Source organism: Vulpes vulpes, chromosome 1 (assembly GCF_048418805.1).
Source record: "Vulpes vulpes isolate BD-2025 chromosome 1, VulVul3, whole genome shotgun sequence".
Classification (NCBI taxonomy): Eukaryota; Metazoa; Chordata; class Mammalia; order Carnivora; family Canidae; genus Vulpes; species Vulpes vulpes.
This window is the reverse complement of record NC_132780.1, coordinates 16827026-16848499: the sequence shown is the minus strand read 5'-3', so window position 1 is coordinate 16848499 and position 21474 is coordinate 16827026. Positions and strand designations below refer to the sequence as shown.

At 47.2% G+C, this 21474-nt stretch overlaps 1 protein-coding gene and 1 pseudogene across 1 annotated transcript; one reads left to right on the top strand and one right to left on the bottom strand.

The window, feature by feature from the left end:
- Window positions 1-6660: 6660 nt before the first annotated feature.
- Window positions 6661-10117, bottom strand: LOC112931184 (arginine esterase). Its single transcript, XM_026013703.2, has 5 exons — window positions 10034-10117; window positions 9676-9835; window positions 8318-8601; window positions 7994-8130; window positions 6661-6864 (listed from the first exon to the last, which is right to left on the bottom strand). Exons 1-5 carry the CDS (start codon window positions 10077-10079, stop codon window positions 6709-6711), a joined length of 783 nt encoding a protein of 260 aa, XP_025869488.1. The 5' UTR covers window positions 10080-10117; the 3' UTR covers window positions 6661-6708.
- A 6319-nt stretch (window positions 10118-16436) lies between these two features.
- Window positions 16437-17802, top strand: LOC112931249 (tubulin beta chain-like; annotated as a pseudogene).
- Window positions 17803-21474: the final 3672 nt, after the last annotated feature.

The following is a 21474-nucleotide window of genomic DNA, read 5'->3' as shown; positions in this document are numbered from 1 at the left end:
GATCCTAGGGTCCTAGGATCGAGCCCCACAATGGGCTCCCTGCTCAGAGGGTGACCTACTTCTCCCTCTCCTCTGATGCTCCCTCTGCTTGTGCATGCTTTTTCTCTCTGAGTCAAATGAATAAAATCTTTCCGAAAATTTTAAAATTCAACAAGAAGAAAAAAATCAATCCATTCACAAACAAGCAGAAGATCTGAATGGACACCTAACCAAAGAAGATAGAGAACAAATGATGGATGCCATACAAGCAAACAAAAAGATGTTCAACATCATCTGTGTACAGGGTTGAATTGTGTCCCCCTAACAATATAAGTGTAAATCGTAACCCCCACTACCTGTGAATGAAACTTTATATGGAAACAGAATCTTCAGTCAAAATCAAGGAATATTAAATAAGAACTGAACACACCAAAAGCCAGGAAGAGACAAGGAAGGATTCTTTCCAGGAAACTTCAGAGGATCGTGGCCTTGCCAGCAACTTGACTTCAGCCTTTAGCAACCAGAACTATGACAGGAGAAATTTCTGGTGTTTAAAGCCACCCTGTCTGTGGTGCTTGGCTATGGTGGCTCCAGGAAATGAACACAAGCCTTACTTTGCCTTTCAGTCCTCCTCTGTCGCCAATGGGAGATTCACTCACTGCAGCAATGGGGGTTCCTGGTCTGAGATAGAGAACAGAGAGGTCAGAGAAGGCAAATAGAAGATGTTCAGAGGCAGCCCCATGGGACGTCACCCTCCAGCATCTGACCCCATCCATCTGACCATGAATGGATATCCCAAAGGTCAAACACCAGGAGGTTTTCATAGATGAGGTTCCCCTCTGTGGCTGATGTGTTCAGCTTCATGAGCATGACAATGTTGGCTTTTTTACTTTTCCAATTTGCACACACACACACACACACACACACATACATACACACACACACATTCAGTTATCTCTGACATGGGAAGGTCAGAACCCAGGCACCAGACCCAAGTCATTCTGTGTATGGTCATCATATTAGTACCTGCTAGAAAGATGAGGACTCACCTGAGGACTTTGAGCCCAGGTTCTACAAGTTTTCCTTCTCCCCCCATTCTCCTTCCTCCAGGAAGTCACTGGGCAGGGAGGGGCTGGGCTGAATGACATTGAAATCATGGCCCAAAGACATTGAACGTAGGAGGACAGCAAGTCAGAGTGTGAGAGGGAAAGAGAGAAAGAAGTAGAAGAAGTTGGAGAAAGTCAGAGACTTGAGAGAGACAGAGCTGGGCACTGGCTCCATTTGGCTCCACAGCCAGACCTAGAGGAAGGAGGAGGAGAGATGGACTTGAGAACCGAGAGACCCAGAGAGAAACAGTCAGAAATGGAGTCAGAAAGACAGAGAGACTGAGTTAGTGGAGGACACGCACAGAGGACAGAGCCCAGGAGGAAGTGATGGAGGCATAGGATCTGGGAAACAGCAAATCGAGTAGATGCACCACAAGGCTGTTCATGGGGTTACCTCTGGACTCCTGGGTACTGTTCTAGGCTGAGCCCCTGCCTGCTGCTTCCTTGGTGAGGATGAGGATACATTGATGAGCATCTTGGACTGGGTATGTCCTGACCCCATGGCAGCAGATACACTCAAGGTGCCCTGATTTTTAAGCTAAACTCTTGTGCTGCTCTGATCCCAGACCCAGGTGAAGGAGCCAGGAGAGAAGTCAAGTGCAGGAACACAAGGAAAGACCCCTGAGCCACTCCCAAAGGATACTGATATGTCTGTCTGTCTCTCTGTCTCTCTCTTTCTCTCACTTTCATCTCTTGTCTCAACTTGACTAGTTCTCCACGTTAGTCTCTACCATGACTGTTCTCGTCCACAGTCTCATTAGCAGCATATGGAAGGTTCTCACACAGCCACACCTCCATCAGTTCCCGGTGTTACTCAGCTTCTGAGGGTGGCAATCTGTGAGATGTGAAAAGATATGTCCCTGTGTCACCCTGCATTTATCTTACTAGTGATTTGGAACATCTCTCAAATGATTGTTAGCTCTTTCATTTTCCCTCTGTACACCACTTGTTCATACTGATGCTCATTTCTCTATAGGACAGGCCATCCATTTCTTGCCCACCTGCAGAACTGTCTGATATATTCAGATTTCTCATCTGTTAGGGGGCACAATTGCTCTTTCCTTTCATTCTGCCATCTACTCACTTATCTAGCCTATGATTCCTTCCATGAACAGAAGTTCTTAATTTCAAGACATGAAATCCATAATGTGTTTGCGTTAAGACTGTGTCTGACATCACGGCTAATACCCTCCCTTGCCCTCCTTTACAAAGATATTCCTCTTCATTTTCATGTCATTGCCCTAAGTTTGTTTGGTCTCTTCTGTGTCTCCTGTAATTGTCTTTCTGTTTATGATCTCATTCTCCCTCTTTCCCTCCATGCTTCCCTCATGTGTCTTCTTTCTGTCCATTTATCCATGTCTTCAACTCTCTCTTTCTGGTCTTTTTTCCCCTTCACGTTTCCATGCAGTATATGATCTGGAGTCAGCCTCCCTGGATTCAGTTTGCTACCTGTATGGTTTGGGATAGTAGGAAATATTCATTGGTGCCTGCAAAGTTCTAGCAGAGTGCTTGGCATATACTGGGTGCTTAATAAACAGGAACTGTGATATGAACCATCGAGTGAGGCTCTCTTCCTGTTTCCCTTTGCGTCCCATCTCCCTGTGTCTCAGGCCGTCTTATTTACTCTCTCTCATTCTTTGTCATTTCTATCTCTAACTCAGCTTCTATCTTCCCTGTGTCCCTATGTCTCTGGTTTTCTCTGTGTGTGTCTATGTCTCTCTCTCTTCCCCTATCTTGCATGACTCATAATCCTTGTTCATTAAACGCTTTCCTCATTGAGATGAATCTAACCCCTATTTATTTTTCCATTCTCCTTGAAATAAGCAATCTCTCCAGCTACCATGGGGATCACACACACAACCCTGAAAATGAGGGTCCCACACTCCACAGACTAAGCCAGCCTGGAGCTCCTCATTCAACCATTTTAAATTCTCTAAACCCTACCTCCTCATTTTCTTTAAAAAAAAAAAAAAAAAAACTTTATTTCTTTATTTATTCAGGAGAGACACTGAGAGAGAGGCAGAGACATAGGCAGAGGGAGAAGCAGGCTCCCTGCAGGGAGCCTGATGTGGGACTCCATCTCAGGACCCCAGGATCATGACCTGAGCCAAAGGCAGATGCTCAACCACTGAGCTCCCAGGCACCCTTCTACTACATTTTCCCACATATTTCCTCTTTTCTATTTTTCTCTCTTTCTGAGACCTTAATGTCAGTTTCTGTACTTCCAGCATCAATCTCTCTTAGCATTACTTTAAACTTTTTCCTTCTCCTTCATTCTGGTCTAATAAGCCATTTTTGTCTCTTCAGTCTAATCATTTCATTATTGTGTATTCCATGCTGCTACTTTTCTGTAATTGTTTTCACTTTTTACAATGATTACATTTCTCCTATCTAATATTTCTCTTTGGTTTTATTTTATGTTTTCTTGTTCTTCTGCAATATTCCTAATACCTTATTTCCTTTTTTTAAATAATAAATTTATTTTTAATTGTTGTTCAATTTGCCAACATACAGAATAACACCCAGTGCTCATCCCGTCAAGTGCCCCCCGCAGTGCCCATCACCCATTCACCCCCACCCCCCGCCCTCCTCCCCTTCCACCACCCCTAGTTCATTTCCCAGAGTTAGGAGTCTTTATGTTCTGTCTTCCTTTCTGATATTTCCTACCCATTTCTTCTCCCTTCCCTTCTATTCCCTTTCACTATTATTTATATTCTCCAAATGAATGAGAACATATAATGTTTGTCCTTCTCCGATTGACTTATTTCACTCAGCATAATACCCTCCAGCTCCATCCACGTTGAAGCAAATGGTGGGTATTTGTCGTTTCTAATGGCTGAGTAATATTCCATTGTATACATAAACCACATCTTCTTTATCCATTCATCTTTCGATGGACACCGAGGCTCCTTCCACAGTTTGGCTATTGTGGACATTGCTGCTATAAACATCGGGGTGCAGGTGTCCCGGCATTTCATTGCATCTGTATCTTTGGGGTAAATCCCCAACAGTGCAATTGCTGGGTCCTAGGGCAGGTCTATTTTTAACTCTTTGAGGAATCTCCACACAGTTTTCCAGAGTGGCTGCACCATTTTACATTCCCACCAATAGTGTAAGAGGGTTCCCTTTTCTCCACCCTCTCCAACATTTGTGGTTTCCTGCCTTGTTAATTTTCCCCATTCTCACTGGTGTGAGGTGGTATCTCATTGTGGTTTTGATTTGTATTTCCCTGACGGCAAGTGATGCAGAGCATTTTCTCATGTGCGTGTTGGCCATGTCTATGTCTTCCTCTGTGAGATTTCTCTTCATGTCTTTTGCCCATTTCATGATTGGATAGTTTGTTTCTTTGGTGTGGAGTTTAATAAGTTCTTGATAGATCTTGGAAACTAGCCCTTTATCTGATATGTCATTTGCAAATACCTAATATCTTTATTCCTGCAAGGTTTATTAGGCCAATTTTTTTTTAAGATTTTATTTATTTATTCATGAGAGGCACAGAGAGAGAACCAGAGACAGAGGCAGAGGGAGAAGCAGTCTCCATGCAGGAAGCCCGATGTGGGACCTGATCCCGGGACTCCAGGATCCTGCCCTGGGTTGAAGGCAGACGCGCAATGCTCAATCGCTGAGTCATCCAGGCATACCTATTAGGTTAATTTCTAATTCAATCTAAAATCTATGAACTTTTACATTTTTTTAATGATCCCTTCACGTGCATGTGATGAAAACCCTGAAAACAAGAGTCAATATTATGTGTTGCCTTGATATCTATCACTGGGAGGTCCTCAGAAGGTCTAAACTCAGGATCTCCTGCTCTTACCAGACATGACCGCTACCCAATAGGAAAGACCATCCCCTGGCCAGCTCCTCCATAGGCTTCACAAGCTTCATTCTAGAGAGTCTTCAGCCTAATGGCTTTTACTTCCTTGTCAGCCTGTATCACTTTGAAGCATGTTTCACTTATTGTCTATAACATCTACCCATGATAAGCAGAGTTCACATCACCCTCTTATTATTACAGTGCTTGCCTCCCACAGTCCCTGCTTGTTCCTGCTGATCCTGAGGGCATCCCCATGTCACCCCATGGGGCTTCATGGAGCACTGTGCCCTCCTTCTCCAGGCTGTGAATATATGTGGCTAATAAATACCAACCATTTCATCTGTCCAGTGCTGTGTGTGGTGTGCTCAGTTTTCCTCATAACCTTATCGTGGGAATCTCTTCCTTATCAACAGTGTGAAGAAGACCTGAATAAAACAATCACTCTGTCCCCTTTGAGCCCAGTGTCTTTCCTCACACATGCCCCTACTTCTGGATTCCCCAACCTAGGGATGCTTCCACTAAACACTCAATCACCAATCCAAACAACGTTTCCAAGCGCTTTCCTCATCCCTCCCCTCCCTACCCACTGTGCAGTCAAAGGTTAATTCAGCAGGCCTGTGGTGCTCAAAGCATGCATAGTCCAAAGAAAAGACTGCCCCTTGAGTGGCTTCTGGGAGGTGACATCCGACATCTTGGAAATTTCTGCCTGACAAGCAGTGCCTTACATACCTGGTGTCTTGAACCATGCCAGGTAGCTTATTCTACCAATATGATTTATGGTGAATGCCTGTTCTTGTACACCTGGGCCTGGGCCATGCTCTATCACTTGGACCTCTGGAGAGACTGGAGACTGAGTAGCTAAGGTCAGTCATACAGGTACTCTATGTCAATTATACTGACCCCCACTACGAACTCTGGATATCAAGGCTTGGATGAGCTTCCTTGGGTAGAAATACTTTGTACTTGTCACACATTATTGCTGGCGCAATCAAGTGATGTCGATATGACTCCACTGCCAGAGACAACTACAGGTTTGTCTCTGAGCTCTGTACACTTCAATCACTATGCCTACTTCCTTTGTTGATTTTCATGTGTACCCTGTCACTGTATAAACCATAGAAATCACAGTATAACAGTCTTTCTGAGTTCCTCGAATCCTCTAGGAAATCATTGAATCTGAGGGTGTTTGCGGACACCTCCAACATACCCTCCCCCATAGTAAGTCAGCTTCCAGGGACTCCAGTCTCTAGTCTGTCCCCCAACAGCATAATGCTGACTCTACTGCTCCTCTACTCACAATTTCTCTAGGACTTCCCACAGCCCCCAGGACAAAGTGATTATTCTAAGTTTCATCCTTGTTGTGTATGTCTGATGTGCTCTGCTTCCCAGTTCTGTTCCTTGTATGGCATTGACCACATGCCACTCTCCCCTCTCTCTGGGTGGACACACATCTCTCTTCCATGTCACCATCACCACACAGTACATGGATATCCACCTTGTTATGTGTCCCTACAGAACCCTACGTGAGATGGCTGCAGACATTGCCAATATTCTAGGTGGTGGTGAGGGCGTGCAAAACTGCCCTATTTGAGAACCACTGGACCATACCTGTCCCTGCCTCTTCCTCCCTGCCCCCCACTAATGTTTGGCTCCACTCCTCAGACACAGATTGGAAAGACAGGGGTAGTTTAGCTTCCTCCAGGTGGGTCCTGAACTCCCAAGTGCCCTGTATCCAGAAAGACCAGATGATTCCACAACTTGATGTATACTCAATTTTACTAGGAGTAGAGAGTAGGAAAGGGACATTCAGGTGTTGGCTTTCATGGTGTCCTTGATCCACATCAGATGAGGCATCACCCTCGTATACAAGGAGGGCATTTGAGGCTTGCCACATGGAGTAGCCCCCCATGATGTGATACCTACCAATACACCATCACATATCAGAGGGCCTCCTGAGTCACCCTGCAAGTGAAAGAGAGAGAGACAGAGGGTGAGGAAGGTCAGCCCTAATTCTGCCTGGGGAACCCAAGCTGTCAAACCTGGACTTGCATATCACACACGGCAATAGCGGTGATGGGGAAAGAAACAATTGCCTGAGTCCTCTCCCCACAAGGTAGGTGGGAATTCCAACACAGAGGAGAGTGTCTCAAGTCCTGGCTACTAGACATGGCACTTCAGAGTCCAGAAGAACAGTCCCTACAGATGGGTCAGCAGGGAGGAGGAGCAGGACCATTTAAGGGACCTCCCACCATCATGGCTCATCTCAGATATTACCTCTCCCAGAGTTTTTTTTTCTGACTAGGCACTCCCCCCAGGGCCCTAGGGAGCCCTGGAAGAGGGGTGAGCAAGAAAAGAATAAGGTCAACACTTTATACTGAATAAGTCACAGGGAGGGGGATAAAACAGCATTCAGGTTCCAGCATTAACCATAGTCATCTCCTTTCTTTCCCCTCAAGGCCTTGAAGTGAAAGATTGGCTCATTGAGGCACCTGGTTGGCTCAGTGGTTGAGCATCTACCTTTGGATCAGGTCATGATCCTGATGTCCTGGAATCGAGTCCCACATCAGGCTCCCTGTGGGAAACCTGCTTCTTCCTCTGCCTGTGTCTCTGCCTCTCTCTGTGTGTGTCTCTCATGAATAAATAAATAAAAGTCCTTAAAAATCATTTACTTATTTATTCATGAATGAGAGAGAGAGAGAGAGAGAGAGAGAGAGGCAGACATAGGCAGAGGGAGAAGCAGGCTCCCTGCAGGAAGCCTGATGCGGTACTCGATCCCTGACCCCGGGACCACGCCCTGAGCTGAAGGCAGACGCTCAACCACTGAGCTACCCTGATGTCCCTAAATAAAATCTTTAAAAGCTGGGATCCCTGGGTGGCACAGCGGTTTAGCGCCTGCCTTTGGCCCAGGGCGCGATCCTGGAGACCCGGGATCGAATCCCACATCAGGCTCCCGGTGCATGGAGCCTGCTTCTCCCTCTGCCTGTGTCTCTGCCTGTTTCTCTCTCTCTGTGACTATCATAAATAAATAAAAATTAAAAAAAAAAAAATCTTTAAAAGCAAGCAAGCAAACAATCAAGCAAACCTGGCTCACCTTGCAGGTATCTTTTTTACCCTCCAAGACACCAGCACACAGCATGAACTTTGTCACCTTTTGAGTGTATACTTTTGCACATTGATTATTGGACAGGAGTTTGAGGTCCACACACTGGAGACTCCCTGGCTGAAGATCTACAAGCCAGAGAGAAAAAGGTCTGTGGCCAGAGCCCCAGGTGGCTCCTCAGCCCTCCTCCCTCAGACCCAGGAGCCCAGGCCCCAGCCCCCTCCTCTCTCTCAGACCCAGAAGTCCAGGTCCTCAGCACCCTCCTCCCTACACCCAAGTCTGGGCTCCAGAATATATGGTCTAGCCCCAGCATACTCGTTTCTGGATCAGTGCTGCCCCATCCAGAGACATAGCAGGTACTCCCCAATGGAGGTTCCTTTTTGGGCAGGTCCATCACCCTCACAGCTTTTGTTATCTTGGCGGGCTCTGCCAGGTGCAGCAGCATGAGGTCATGGCTTCTATCTTCCCCTGGACGGATGACGGCTCTCTGGACCTTCCTTTTGTAGAGTGGATGTATGAAGCCTTTTCTGACTTTGACTAACTGGCCTTCATTTTCCGACTCCAACAGGTTGTAGCGACCCAGCCAGACCTCGTAATTACTGGGGAGAGAGGGAACACCCAGGAATGAGGAGAGAGGAGAAAGGTAGGGATAAATGGCCATGGAGCATGAGGGAGGGTCCTGAAGACAGAGAAAACCGGCCATAGAGAGACAGACGGTTGGGAAGATAAAGAGCTATGAAGAAAAGACGAGTGAGAGATGAAGGACATGACAAGGTCAAAGCATGAGTCAATGAAGGGGAGAGTGAAAAAGAGTACAAAGGAAGAGAGTGAAGACTACAGGCAGTGTTTGTGTAGGGGCAACCTGAGAGAGAGAAGGGAGGGATGACGGAGCAGAGGAGGGAGCCTGGGACCCATTCAGCTACAGCACGGGCTGTGGGGTTAGCTCCCCAGCAGTGGGTGGCCTGGCCCCCAGCCAAAGGTCTGTGTTCCCCTCCCTCCCTGGACATTCAGCCTCCTGCCTACCTTCCTCTTCCCCTTCCTCCTCCTCCTTCCTCTGGAACCACCACCAGGCACCAGCTGAAACCAGCCCTTTCATGTGTCTCCCTGCAGGGCATCCTTTCTGGGAGGAAGGGACGGGGCACCTGAGAGCTCCCCCCCCCACACACACACACAAACACTGCAGGAGAGTCCCTTCCTCTTCTCTGGGGGTCCCCCTCACTCCCATCATGGGGGGTGCTAGGCAGCAATGGGGCAGAGGGAGTGGGGCAGAGACCCAGGGAGATAGATGGGGCAGAGAGATGGAGGGTGCGACATACAGTGACAGGGATGCAGCAGAGGGACCCAGAGGAGGACACACACAGGGACACACACAGACACCAAGACAGGGAAGAGAGGGAGATAGAGATAAATCACAGTCAGATACATGACAGAGCCAGGTACTAAGAGACACAGACACAGGGCGGGGAGACACAGGAAGACAGTTATAAAGGGAGACAGAGACACATGCTGTCTTGGCAGGTCTTCCCTGGGTTGTCTCTGCCACTCTCCATGGTCTCCAGACCAAGACCATCTTTCTTTCCCTCAGTCCCCACCTTGAAGCTAACCCAGGCAGTGCCCAATTGCTGATTCCTATGGAGTACAGAAACCCCAACACACCCTCTGTCCATACTCACCTGTTTGCACAGTGGGCAGCTGTGAGCACCCACTCTGGGTGTACCAGGACACCCCCACAGGCAAATTCACCATTATGGTACACAGCCGCCTGCCAGGGGTGAGAATTCTTCAAACATTCCGTGCCTCCTATGATCCGGGACTCGAAGTGGGGTTCGGCACCTGCAGAGGGGTGCTGGGTCAGGCCAGGTAGGAGGTGGCAGTGGGAATGGAGTCTGGTACCCTTCCTGGCCTGACTGTGGGCGAGAGGAATAGGCTGCCTGATGGCGGGAGGAGATGGTCTTGTGGAGGCAGGGGAGGGTGGTCAGAGCACCGTGAGAGTCAGGGCCCCTCTCCCTCTCTCAGATCCACTCTACTCACCAGTCCACCCCAGGGACATTGCCAGGCACAGGGCCAGGAACCACATGGTGACAGGAGTGCTGGGAGCTGGCAGACAGTGAGCTAGGAGCTGGAGAGCAACCCTGGGGAGCCTTTAAAAGCCTACATACACCCCCAGGGCCCCGCCCCTGCTCTGCTGCCACCCAGAAGCTGGCCAAGGCCTGGCCCTGCTTCTGGGGGTGGACAGCCCCCACCCCCAGGGCTATTGGAAGGATGAAAAAGCAAACACCTGTTGTCCTAGGTCCTTGATCATGCTGGATATATTTCAGGGTCTGAGGCCAAATGGGACAGGACCTATAGCTCTGTTGCCTTGCTCCTGATGACAAGGGCAGGGAGGGGAGGCCCTAGAATGACAGAATCAGCAGCTCTGGAGAATCATGATGCCTATCTCAAAGCTTCTAATGCCTACACCCCAAGAGACATCTTGTACTCCAAAGCCCATTAGACCCTTAAATACTTGCACTATGTCCCTGAAGCTCTCTGATCTCCGCACCTCTCTGAGCCAAGAGGCTTGTGTTCCCCAACTTCCCACATCTCTGAAATAGGAGCTCTGACTTCCAGAACTCCCTGGTTCCCGCACTTTCAGGTGCAAGAACTAGTTCCCCTACTGTAACACTTCCCTCAAAATCCATCCTTGGGATGCCAGAGCTCCACAATCCCAGCACTATTGGACTCAAAGATATGAGATTCCAAAGGTGTCCTGGAGCCAGTCTCCTAGCATCTCACAATCCAGTGTTCTCCAAAACAAGGCAGGGGTCCCGACATACAGCCCCTCCCAACTCCTCAGTCCTCAACCTGGTATCTGAAGACCCAGGACACCCAGATGACCTGCCCTTCCAGGTAGAGATTCCTCAAGGAAATCCAGTGGCCCCGCTCCAATGAACATTTATTTCTCAAGGGCCTCATTCATGCACCTCAGGATTAAGTGGCTTTGAACATCACAATTTGCAGCCTCAGAAGAGACTCAAGAACTGGAGCCTTTTGGCCTCCACTGTTGACCCACAAAGTTTCCCAGGTGCTATAGACAGAATGTCTGCGCCCGCCACTCCCAAATTCATAGTTGAACTCCTACTCCCCACTGTGATGTTTGAGGAAGTGGAGCCTTTGGGAAGTGATGATGTCACTATGGTGGAGCCCTCATGAATGGAACGAGTGCACACAGAATGTATGGCACAGAGACTTGGTTCCTCCCAACCTCTCAGCCAAACTCAGTGTCATACAAGCTTATGAATGTGGTCACACTCTTTCACAGATGTGCTCACGTGCAAATCACACTTTCAAACCTGAGTACTGAGATGGAGAGCACTTCAAGCTGAAATTCACTTGACATATACATGTGATTCACAGATCGCAATAGATGTTCGTATGTGTGCATATGGACATAGATAAGTCACGAGTGTCTATGGATGCGCAACACTCACGCAAAGCTTTGGATGTACAAACTCAGACCGCAATTCACAGTCTCCAGTGGAGGTCTGGACACATCCCATGTCAGAGAGACACACACTTGTACAACGGTCTAGAAATACAAGCTGGGGTCCTGAACAAGGATATACAGGCGAGAGACATCAGTATGCACTCAGGCCCCTGAAGAGATGTTCACAAACGCGAGTCTCTGAAATGGTATTATAAGCAGCATTTGAGCTCTGTGTGTTTCCATTTCCTCATGTATTAAATGGGGGTTATTGTTAGGATAAATAGGGGTGTATGTTTCTGTGTGTGTGTGTGTGTGTGAGAGAGAGAGAGAGAGAGAGAGAGAGAGAGAGAGAATGCCTAGGACAAGTTACTGCTTAATAAATATTAGTTATTTTAATCAAGAATACATGATATTTGTGGGACATACTTGTGAATATTCATGTTGTGAACACAAATATGGCCACAGTCAGACATCTATGCAGACCCAGGTACATGGTCAAGGTCAAAGTTGGATTAACCCACATGCCACTTAGTGGTGATTCATGGTGGCAGGCACAAACCCAGAGACCAAGCATTCCGGTGTGGACCCGGTGGATCAGACTCCAGGGCAGTACCTGGACACAGGGCTGGGCATTGAAGATGACAGAGACATGGCTGAAGATACAGGCAGGACATATTTATCCATCTCTACACCAGCCCCCAAGTCAGATGATTGATGTTCAAGGTCTCTTGTACAGAGACTTACAGGCATTAGGACACAAGTAGGGCCTTGCACACTTGACAGACACACACACATGTACACACACACACGCACACACAGAGCTGCACTATGCACAAGTACCAAACAAGGAGTTTTCAAGGTAAAGGACTGTGAACCTCTATACTGGAAAACATAGTTATATCCCCTCAAGGTGAAACCACATAAACACACATGTACGCACACACAAACACACAGAGGTGACAACATTAGGGCAGGATTTGACACGGATCCCACAGACCAAACGGCCATATTATTCCCCCTGTCATTGGGAAGTGGGGCTGGAAGTCTGGCAAGTGTCTGGGGATGGTGAGCATCTGGGCATACAGATGTAGTGGATGAAGAACGTGAGGAAAAGAGAGTAATGTTCCCTTTCCCTTTCTGGCAGGGAAAGATAGAGGGTGAGAACCAACTCATGTGGGGAGAAGTTCTCCATGGGTGTCACCTGTCTATAGAGCAAAGGAATTAAAATTTTCACTGAACTGTCTGTCAAGATTGTTTGGCCTTCATGCAGACTTTCAAGATGGTATCTCCCTTAGAGAAGCCTTTATTTGCTGTCCATGATTTAATAAAAGATAATATCTGTTTACTGAAAAGGACAGTAAGTATAATATGTCCCTCCAGAGCAATTTTGTTTGCAGCTCAGAGTTGTAAACATAATATCTCCATCAGGGACAAACTTCGGGCAGATTTGCCAGCAGCCTTCTTATAGGATTAAGGATTCCTAAGCTCAGGTCCTAAAGTGTGGCACAAACCACTGTGTGCACAGAGTCCACCTATGGTCCTCATCACCCTCATGGGACTTGGGGAACCAGGTGAACTGATATGAATATCAAGCCCATGCCCTCTGTTGCACCATGAATAGTAAAATTCTACCCCGACCCAGGATCTGGTGTGTTCTGCCAGTACCCATAAAGCTGGTCTCCTAACATTTGTTTGCAAGTCTGTAAAATCTTAAGACTCTTCAGAGTTCTTGACAAACAGCTAGGCACTGAGGCAACACCTGGCCAGATGGAGCTGGGGGTGGGTGGAGAGACCTGCTGGGTACAACCACATGGTGGAGGACAGACCAGGACTGAGATGAACTTTGGGTGGGGAGCTGTAAACAGTGGAGACGCGAGACCCTTCTCCCCATGGCTCCCTCCAGACACAAATTTGTCACATCTTCTACTTTAAAAACTTCTTTTCACTACTTGGGTCCCTCCCCCTGCCCAACATGGTCTTCCTCTTGTGCTGTCCCTCTCGGGAGAGTACAGCGTTCCCTGAGGTACCCTGACAGACCCCAGGTGCCTGACAGACTTTCAGACACCAGCCACATCACACTTGCTCCCTGGATCTTCTCCACCCCCTAGTCCCTTGCTCAGACCACATCTCTATTTGGACCCTCTCCACATTATCCTCCGTTTCATCAGGGTCTTCCCATATGTCTCCTTTCTGACTTCCGGATGCTCTTCATTCCCAATCATGCCTTCATCTTAGCAGCAGACACCCAGATGACTGGGAATTCGTATTGCTTTGTAATTCAGCCACTCATAGGGTAAGACTCTAGGTTTAGATTTCAGAAATCTCAACCCTATTGCTATAAAAGTTTATTTCAGGGGAAACATAAAATGGTAAAGACCACCAGGAACTATTTATTTCAGCTCCCAAATTAGAAATATACCATATGTCAAAAAATATGTCTTACCTCTTGGATATATCAACTCTCCGCTCTTTCTTTTTAACATTTTATTTTTAAAATGTTTTTTTAGAGAGTGGATCTGGGAAGGTCTGGACTAAGAGATGGAGCTGTTCTATAAGGTTGGAGGGACTTGGAGGCAAGGAAGCAGGGCTAAGGGTCTAGAGAGATAGGCAAGAGGTATGGAAGGTTCTGGAATTCTGGAGCCATCCTTAGGATTGTGGACTATTGGGTGGTCTTGGATGAGAAAACGTCATGCTGAGACAGAGCTCACTCCAGACATCAGGCCAGGAGATAACAAGATGGCATCTGGAATAGGCTCCAGGTATGGGGGTTGATTGTGTTGGGATATTTGGCATCTTTGACTGAGGGAGAGATGGTGGAAGTGTGGATTCCATGAGAATAAGCATTTTCCAAAGCACTGATAAGAGCCCCATGTAAGAAAGCCTGAGACTGGGAGATGAAGCCTCAGAAAAGAGGGCTCCCAAGCTGAGGAAATGGTTAGGTACTGGGTTAAGCTTTAAAAATTGTGTAAAGAATGCAGATTTAGAATATCAGTTCTGTGGAAGAATTGTCCATTATGTTGGGGGGTTCTGCATGTTTGTGATAGGATTTAGCAGCTTAAGAGGCAAATCAATGATCAAGGTCCAGGGAACCAATGACATTGGAGGAGATCCTCAGAAGACTTCTAGCTCCACAGAAACAGAGATGACTCAGGATCTGTCCTCTTGGTAAAGGGACTAGGAGTAGAGCATTAGCTAGGAAGAGTAAAAAGTTCTGAGGGTTCCTGGAAGAGAGCAGGGGCCTAGAGTGGGAGTGAGGACTGTGGGGAATGTGACAATGAGGAAGGGCTAGGAGAGATAGAAGAGAGCCTGGTACCCTGGTCTGGGGTGGACTATGAATTGAAGTGGCATAGGCTAGGGTGCTGGATGGGAGGGAAAGAACTTATGAAGAAATGAGTGCAGCATGAAAGTCACAGCCCACTCCCCCTTCTGCATCCCCCACCCTTATGTCTGACCAGTTCTAGCCAGGAACAGGGCAAGGCACAGAACCAGGAACCACATGGTGACAGAAGTGTCCAGAAGGAGGCAGGGAGTGAGCTTAGAGCTGGGGAGCCTCTCTGAGGAGGATTTTAAAGCCTCATCCCCCCAAAGCCCCACCCTTGCCCCACTGGCACCCAGATGGTGGCCAAAGCCCTGCATTTGCTGCTGGAAGTTGAACAACCTCCTCTCACCCGCAGAGCTGTGGAAGGGGCAGGAGAGTAAATACTTGTTGTTCTATAGGTACTAGATCACCCTGGATGCATTCCCAGGGAATGAGGGCAGATGGGGGAGGGCCTGTAACTCATGGAATCTTGATATAGGGGACAGAGTCAGAGAGGAGAGGCCCAGGGTAAACAGGAAAAGAAGATTGGACAACAACTGACCCTCAATACAAAGATTCAAATGCCTAAACTCCAAGTAAGTTCTTTGCACCCCAGAACCTAGGGTATTCTGAAATATCAGCACCTTGGCCTAGGAGACTACAAGCCAAGCTGCCAGCACCTCAGCATCTCAAGTCCTTGAAATCAAAGCTGTAGCATTCAGAACTCCCTGAATCTGGCACTCTCACACCCATAATTTATTTCCCCAAATCTACTTTCCCTTCCATAATAAAATCCTATAGTCCCAGAGGTCCACATGCTTAGGGATTTGGATCCCTTAACCACGAAAATCCAGGAGTCTCCCAAAACTACTTATTTTAGCTATTCAGCATTTCAAAATCCAATGTCCTTCAAATAATGTGAGGTTCCAATGACCCCCACTTCTTGTTCTCCAGATCTATGCATTTGATGCTCCAGGAATGATCCCTGTTGATGTGCTCTTCCAAGTCAAGAACATCCTCGCACAAAATCCAGTGCCCTCTCCCCAATGAACTATTTAGATCTCATGAACCAAGTTCAGGCAATTCAAGATTAAGTGGTATTGGAAATCACCACACTTTTGAGATGTAAGAAGTGAATCAGGAATGAGAACCTTGCAGCAACCATTATTAACCCTGTAAGATTCCATATATTTCCAAGAAGTTGGTTATTTCAGCTATTCAGTAACCAGAGCAGTTAACATAGGTCCACCTCTAGCTACATCTTAAGAATTTGATAAAAAATCTTCCCTTTTTTCTATGTGAGAAATTCTAGTATAGTGAGGGAAATATAAGTGAACTCAAATAACCACAATTTAAGACCATAAGGACTGGATAGAGGTATATATTAAGCCATAGTGGGTCAGACTGACCTCCCCCTCACAGAGATCAAGGGTTTCCTGAAATCCTACCATGAAGGGAGGTTTGCCTCCGTTTGTGTGAGAACCCACTGGATCCAGAGTCCTCTAAACCATCCTAATCCCTGTTCTCAATCTTAATCAAAACCAGACCCAACCGAGTACGTTCCTGTCTCTGTGCTCGGACCTTGTTGCTCCTGCCTCTGGACACATCCCATCCTTCCAGCCTGTGAATAGCAGTATAGGAAAAAATCCCATCTCACTTTCTGCCCCATACACACCTTTGAGGGAAGCAAAAAGAATTAAAATAAAATTTAACAATGAGGGAAATCGTGCACATCCAGGCCGGTCAGTGTGGTAACCAGATCGGTGCCAAGTTCTGGGAGGTCATCAGCAATGATAATGAATACGGCATTGATCCCACTGGAACCTACCACGGTTACAGCGACCTGCAGCTGGATCGCATCTCCGTGTACTACAATGAAACTACAGGTGGCAAATACATACCTCGTGCTATCTTGGTGGATCTAGAACCCAGGACCCTGGACTCTGTTCACTCAGGTCCTTTTGGGCAGATATTCAGACCAGACAACCTTGTTTGGGGCAGTCTGGGGCTGGCAACAACTGGGCCAAGGGCCACTACACAGAGGGGGCTGAGCTAGTGGACTCAGTCCTGGATGTGGTGCGGAAGGAAGCTGAGAGCTGTGACTACCTGCAGGGCTTCCAGCTGACCTACTCACTGGGCGGGGGCATGGGCTCCAGCATGGGCACGCTGCTCATCAGCAAGATCCGAAAAGAGTACCCTGACCGCATCATGAACACCTTCAGTGTGGTGCCCTCTCCCAAAGTGTCTGACATGGTGGTCGAGCCCTACAATGCCACCCATTCTGTCCATCAGTTGGCAGAGAACACAGATGAGACCTATTGCATCTGTACGACAGATGTTTCCGCACCCTCAAGCTGACCACGCCAACCTACAGGGACCTCAACCACCTTGTTTCAGCCACCTTGAGCGGTGTCACCACCTGCCTCCGCTTCCCTGATCAGCTCAGTGCTGACCTCCGCAAGCTGGCAGTCAACATGGTGCCCTTCCCATGTCTACACTTCTTCATGCCTGGCTTTGCACCTCTGACCAGGAGTGGAAGCCAGCAGTATTGGGCCCTCACTGTGCCTGAACTCACCCAGCAGGTCTTTGATGCCAAGAACATGATGGCTGCCTGTGACCCCCGCCATGGCCATTACCTCACTGTGGCTTCTGTCTTCCGTGGGCAGATGTCCATAAAGGAGGTAGACTAGCAGATGCTCAACGTGCAAAACAAGAATAGTAGCTACTTCATGGAATGGATCCGCTGTCAAGACCACTGTCTGCGATATCCCTGCCCTGTGGCCTCAAGATGGCAGTCACCTTCATTGGAAATAGCATGGCCATCCAGGAGCTCTTCAAGCGCATCTCAGAGCAGTTCACAGTCATGTTCCGGGGCAAGGCCTTCCTCCACTGGTACACAGGTGAGGCATGGACAAGATGGAGTTCACCAAAGCTGAAAGCAACATGAACAACCTTGTCTCTGAGTATCAGCAGTACCAGGATGTCACCACAGAAGAAGAGGAGGATTTCAGTGAGGAGACCGAACAGGAGGCTTAAGGCAGAGCACCATCACCTCAGGCTTCTCCATTTCCTCTTCCTCAGCTGCCCCTGTCCTCTCCCTCAGAATTTGCATTCTCTGCCTGTCTTGGGTTTTTTTTCCCCCTTTTTTTGGAGGAGGGGCGCCTAGAACAACAGTGCCTGGCACATAATAGGTGCTCAATAAATATTTATCGTTTGTTGAAAAAAAAAGACCCAACCAAACGAAAACAAATGCAACTTAACCCAGTCCAACCTAATCCAACACAGTCCCCAACCTAACTCAACTCAACCCAACCGAACTTAAATTGACTCAACTAAACCCAATCTAATATAACACAATCCAATTACGTCACATCACACACAACCCAACCCAATCTAACAGCATCCAATCCAACTGTACCTGACCTATCTCAAACACAACCCAACTTAACCTAACTCAACCCAATCCTCACATCTTCCTCTATTTAAAACCAAATCAAACCCATACCTATTGTCACAGTCAACACACTTCAAACTTATCTCCATGCTTTTCACATTCTAAATCAAACCTATCCCCATTCCCAATTCAATGCTCACATGTTTTCCATCTAACAGCAAACCAAACCCATTTCCAAACCCAGTCTAACCCATGCCATTCTTAAACCACCCAACACTGTCAATCTCAAACCCAACCCAAGCACAAATTTATCTCCATATCTAACTCAACTCCAGCCTCACTGCCCATTCTAAGTGGTTGTCATATTTCATCTCCAAACTTATACATAGCATTTTCTCTGGCCAACGGAAGCCAAACCCAGTTGCATCCCAACTCTTAAAACCTGCCATATCCCTCTTCCCATCCCCACCATGGCCCACTCTCTGCTTTGACTTCATGGGAGTCTGTGTCTCCAAGAGTCTGTAGTTCCACACATGCATGTCACCCTGGTGTGATCATCAGTTGCCCTGGATGTCTTTGTTACGAGATGTGGCTGAGATAATGCTGAAGTTGGTACAAGGCAGCATATCTGGTAGACTCACCAGGAAGGACATGGACTTGGAGCAGACTCATAAGATCAGGCCCTTATCCACTCTATCCAGAAGTCCTTGAGACTTCCTAGATGGCCCAAATCTGGTCATTCTCAAGCACATGACAACCTTTGGCCCCCTAAATTTCCATGCACACAAAGGGGCAGATGTGAGCCATGCCATGGCAGACATGCGACTGGAGAGGTGCACAGGTGAGGCTAGTAGCAGGAACATGACATCATGGTGGTGGCTACATGCTTGTTAGTAACACCTTTGCTGGAGGATGTGGGATGCTGACCACAGTTGTGCTGGCCACCGAGTACTCACAGAATGTGCTCACCCAAGCGCATCATCATGGGCCTGAGCATGCAGGTGGGTATCTACTTGCAAGTGAAGTGAGAGTAGATGGGAAGTTCAAAGAGTAAGCAACTTTTGGTCTCTTGACCCTTTGGGAATCTCATTACCTTTCTTCCAACCCTGGAGCCAATGGTTCCAGCTCCCATGGGACCAAGGAGTCTTAAGCCACACACACCTGAAACTCAACTGCCAGGTTCCAGATCTTCCTTCCTCAGGAGAGAGGATTCTTAAATATCCTAGGCCATTCCCACATGAGTACATCAGGAATGAGCCCTTTCCAGTCTCCTCCTTCATCCCTCAGGGGTCTAAGCCTAGGGAAACCACACTCCTCTTCATCCAGGACTTTGACCTCCAACCTCATCCTCCTTTAGAACCCAGAAGTCTGGGATCCTTGCCCACTCAAACCCAGAAATTCTCATCCCCAGCCACACCACTTCAGGATCCTGAGCCTTTCCCTCCTCCCCAGTTTGGCAGTGTGCTCAACGTGTGGGGGAAAGCATCTCAGTTCCAGTGTCTGTATTCAAATATGGTCAGACCAAATCTCTGACATGGTCAGAAATGAGACTGAGAATCCTGGTTAGGCAGGCGGATCCAGGGTGGCTTAGATAGTATTTAATAATGGAATGCGGGTCACCTGGGTGGTTCAGTGGTTGAACGTCTGCCTTCAGCTCAGGTCGTAATCCTGGGATCCAGTCCCACATCAGGCTCCCTGCAGGGATCCTGCTTCTCCCTCTGCCTATGTCTCTGCCTCTCACTGTGTCTCTCATGAATAAATAAATAAAATCTAAAAATAATAATAATAAAATGATGTGGGTGTCTGGTGGTTGTCCTGAGGCTGAACAGTGCTGAGAGACAATTCTCCATGGGCCTTTTATGTTTCTGCATGTCTTCTCAGCAAAGGCATTAACACTATTTTTTTAGACTGTCTTTTAGAGGATGTTTGTATAGCAGGCAGCCTTGCAAGATAGTTATTGCCTTCAGAATAGGTTTTCTTACTGTCCTAGATAATGAAGATAATGCCTTCCTTACAACAGATTTGTTTGCGTCAAAATAGAAAGTATAATATGTTCCTCCAGAGCAAGTATGTTTGTGGTCCAGATAATAAAGATAATAAAGACCAGGATGAAGGTCAGGGAGGTTTGCTAGCAGTCCCTTATAAGGTTGAGGATTTGTAAAGTCAGGTTCCCCGGCTGTGGCACAAACCACTGTGTGCACAGAATCCACTGGGTTGCTCTGCTCACCCCTGTGGGTCTTGTGGGACAAAATGAACTAATGTGAACCCAAAGTCAAAATCCATAGAATGTACAAAATCAAGAATGAACCCTGACATAAACTGTGGACTTTGGGTGATAATGACGTGTCAACATAAGCTTGTCGATTGTAATAAATGTTCCTTTCTGGTGCAGGAAGTTAATAAAGGGAGAGGTAGCACATGTGTGGAGGTAGGGGGTGTATGGGAAATCTGTGCCTTCCACTCAATTTTGCTGAGAATCTATAACTGTTCTAAAAAATAAAGGCTACTTAAAATATTTTTTTAATTATGCTATAAAGAGAGAGAGATTGATGAATTAACATTAAAATGACATATTAAAAAGAAAGGGAGCAAAATCTTAAGAAAAAGAGGAGGGTAGTTTCCAGAACATAAGCAGAAAGAGTAAATTTCGGTAGGAAAAGGGGCATAGTGTCATTTGTCAAAGGAGAAAAGGAAAATATTCAGGGCAGACATCAGATTAGCTGGCGATTTTTTGATGGGAAAAAGTGGGAATGCCTCTCTATTCTCCCATGCTCTTGAAGGTGAGCGAGTAGAGATTATCAGAAAGGGGTGGGGGGGGGGGCTGGTTAGAAAGTGTAACACAATGAGCAATGGATTACAGAGTTGGGAGGCAGAAGTTAGTTAGTTCCAGATAAAGGAATCAGAGTAGTCTTCTTAGAAGTGGTATCTTTTGAGTTGGGGCTTGAAAAAAATGAGAAGAAGTTGAGTAAATTGACATTTAGTCATTGGCAACTATCTGTGGAGAAAGTATAACTGATGTAGTTTTGGAATATAGGTGAGGTTTGATGGGGTGAGGTCCGGAGCCAACGACCAAGAAAGAATTCTTGAGACGTCTTTGGTGCAAAATGGTGCAAAAGCACAAGGACAGGACCTGAGGTGGGGGGGTTGCAGGGTGTCAGCTTGTGCTTTGTCCTCAGCTTGCCTCTGCTCCCTCATCATAACCACCAATAAACTGAGCCATGAACAAGGCAGTCACTGTCCCCAGGAGCTGCTAGTCAAAACTGGGTAAGGGTTTTTCAAATAAAAGGAAGACTGGGAGTAGGGAAAGATAATTA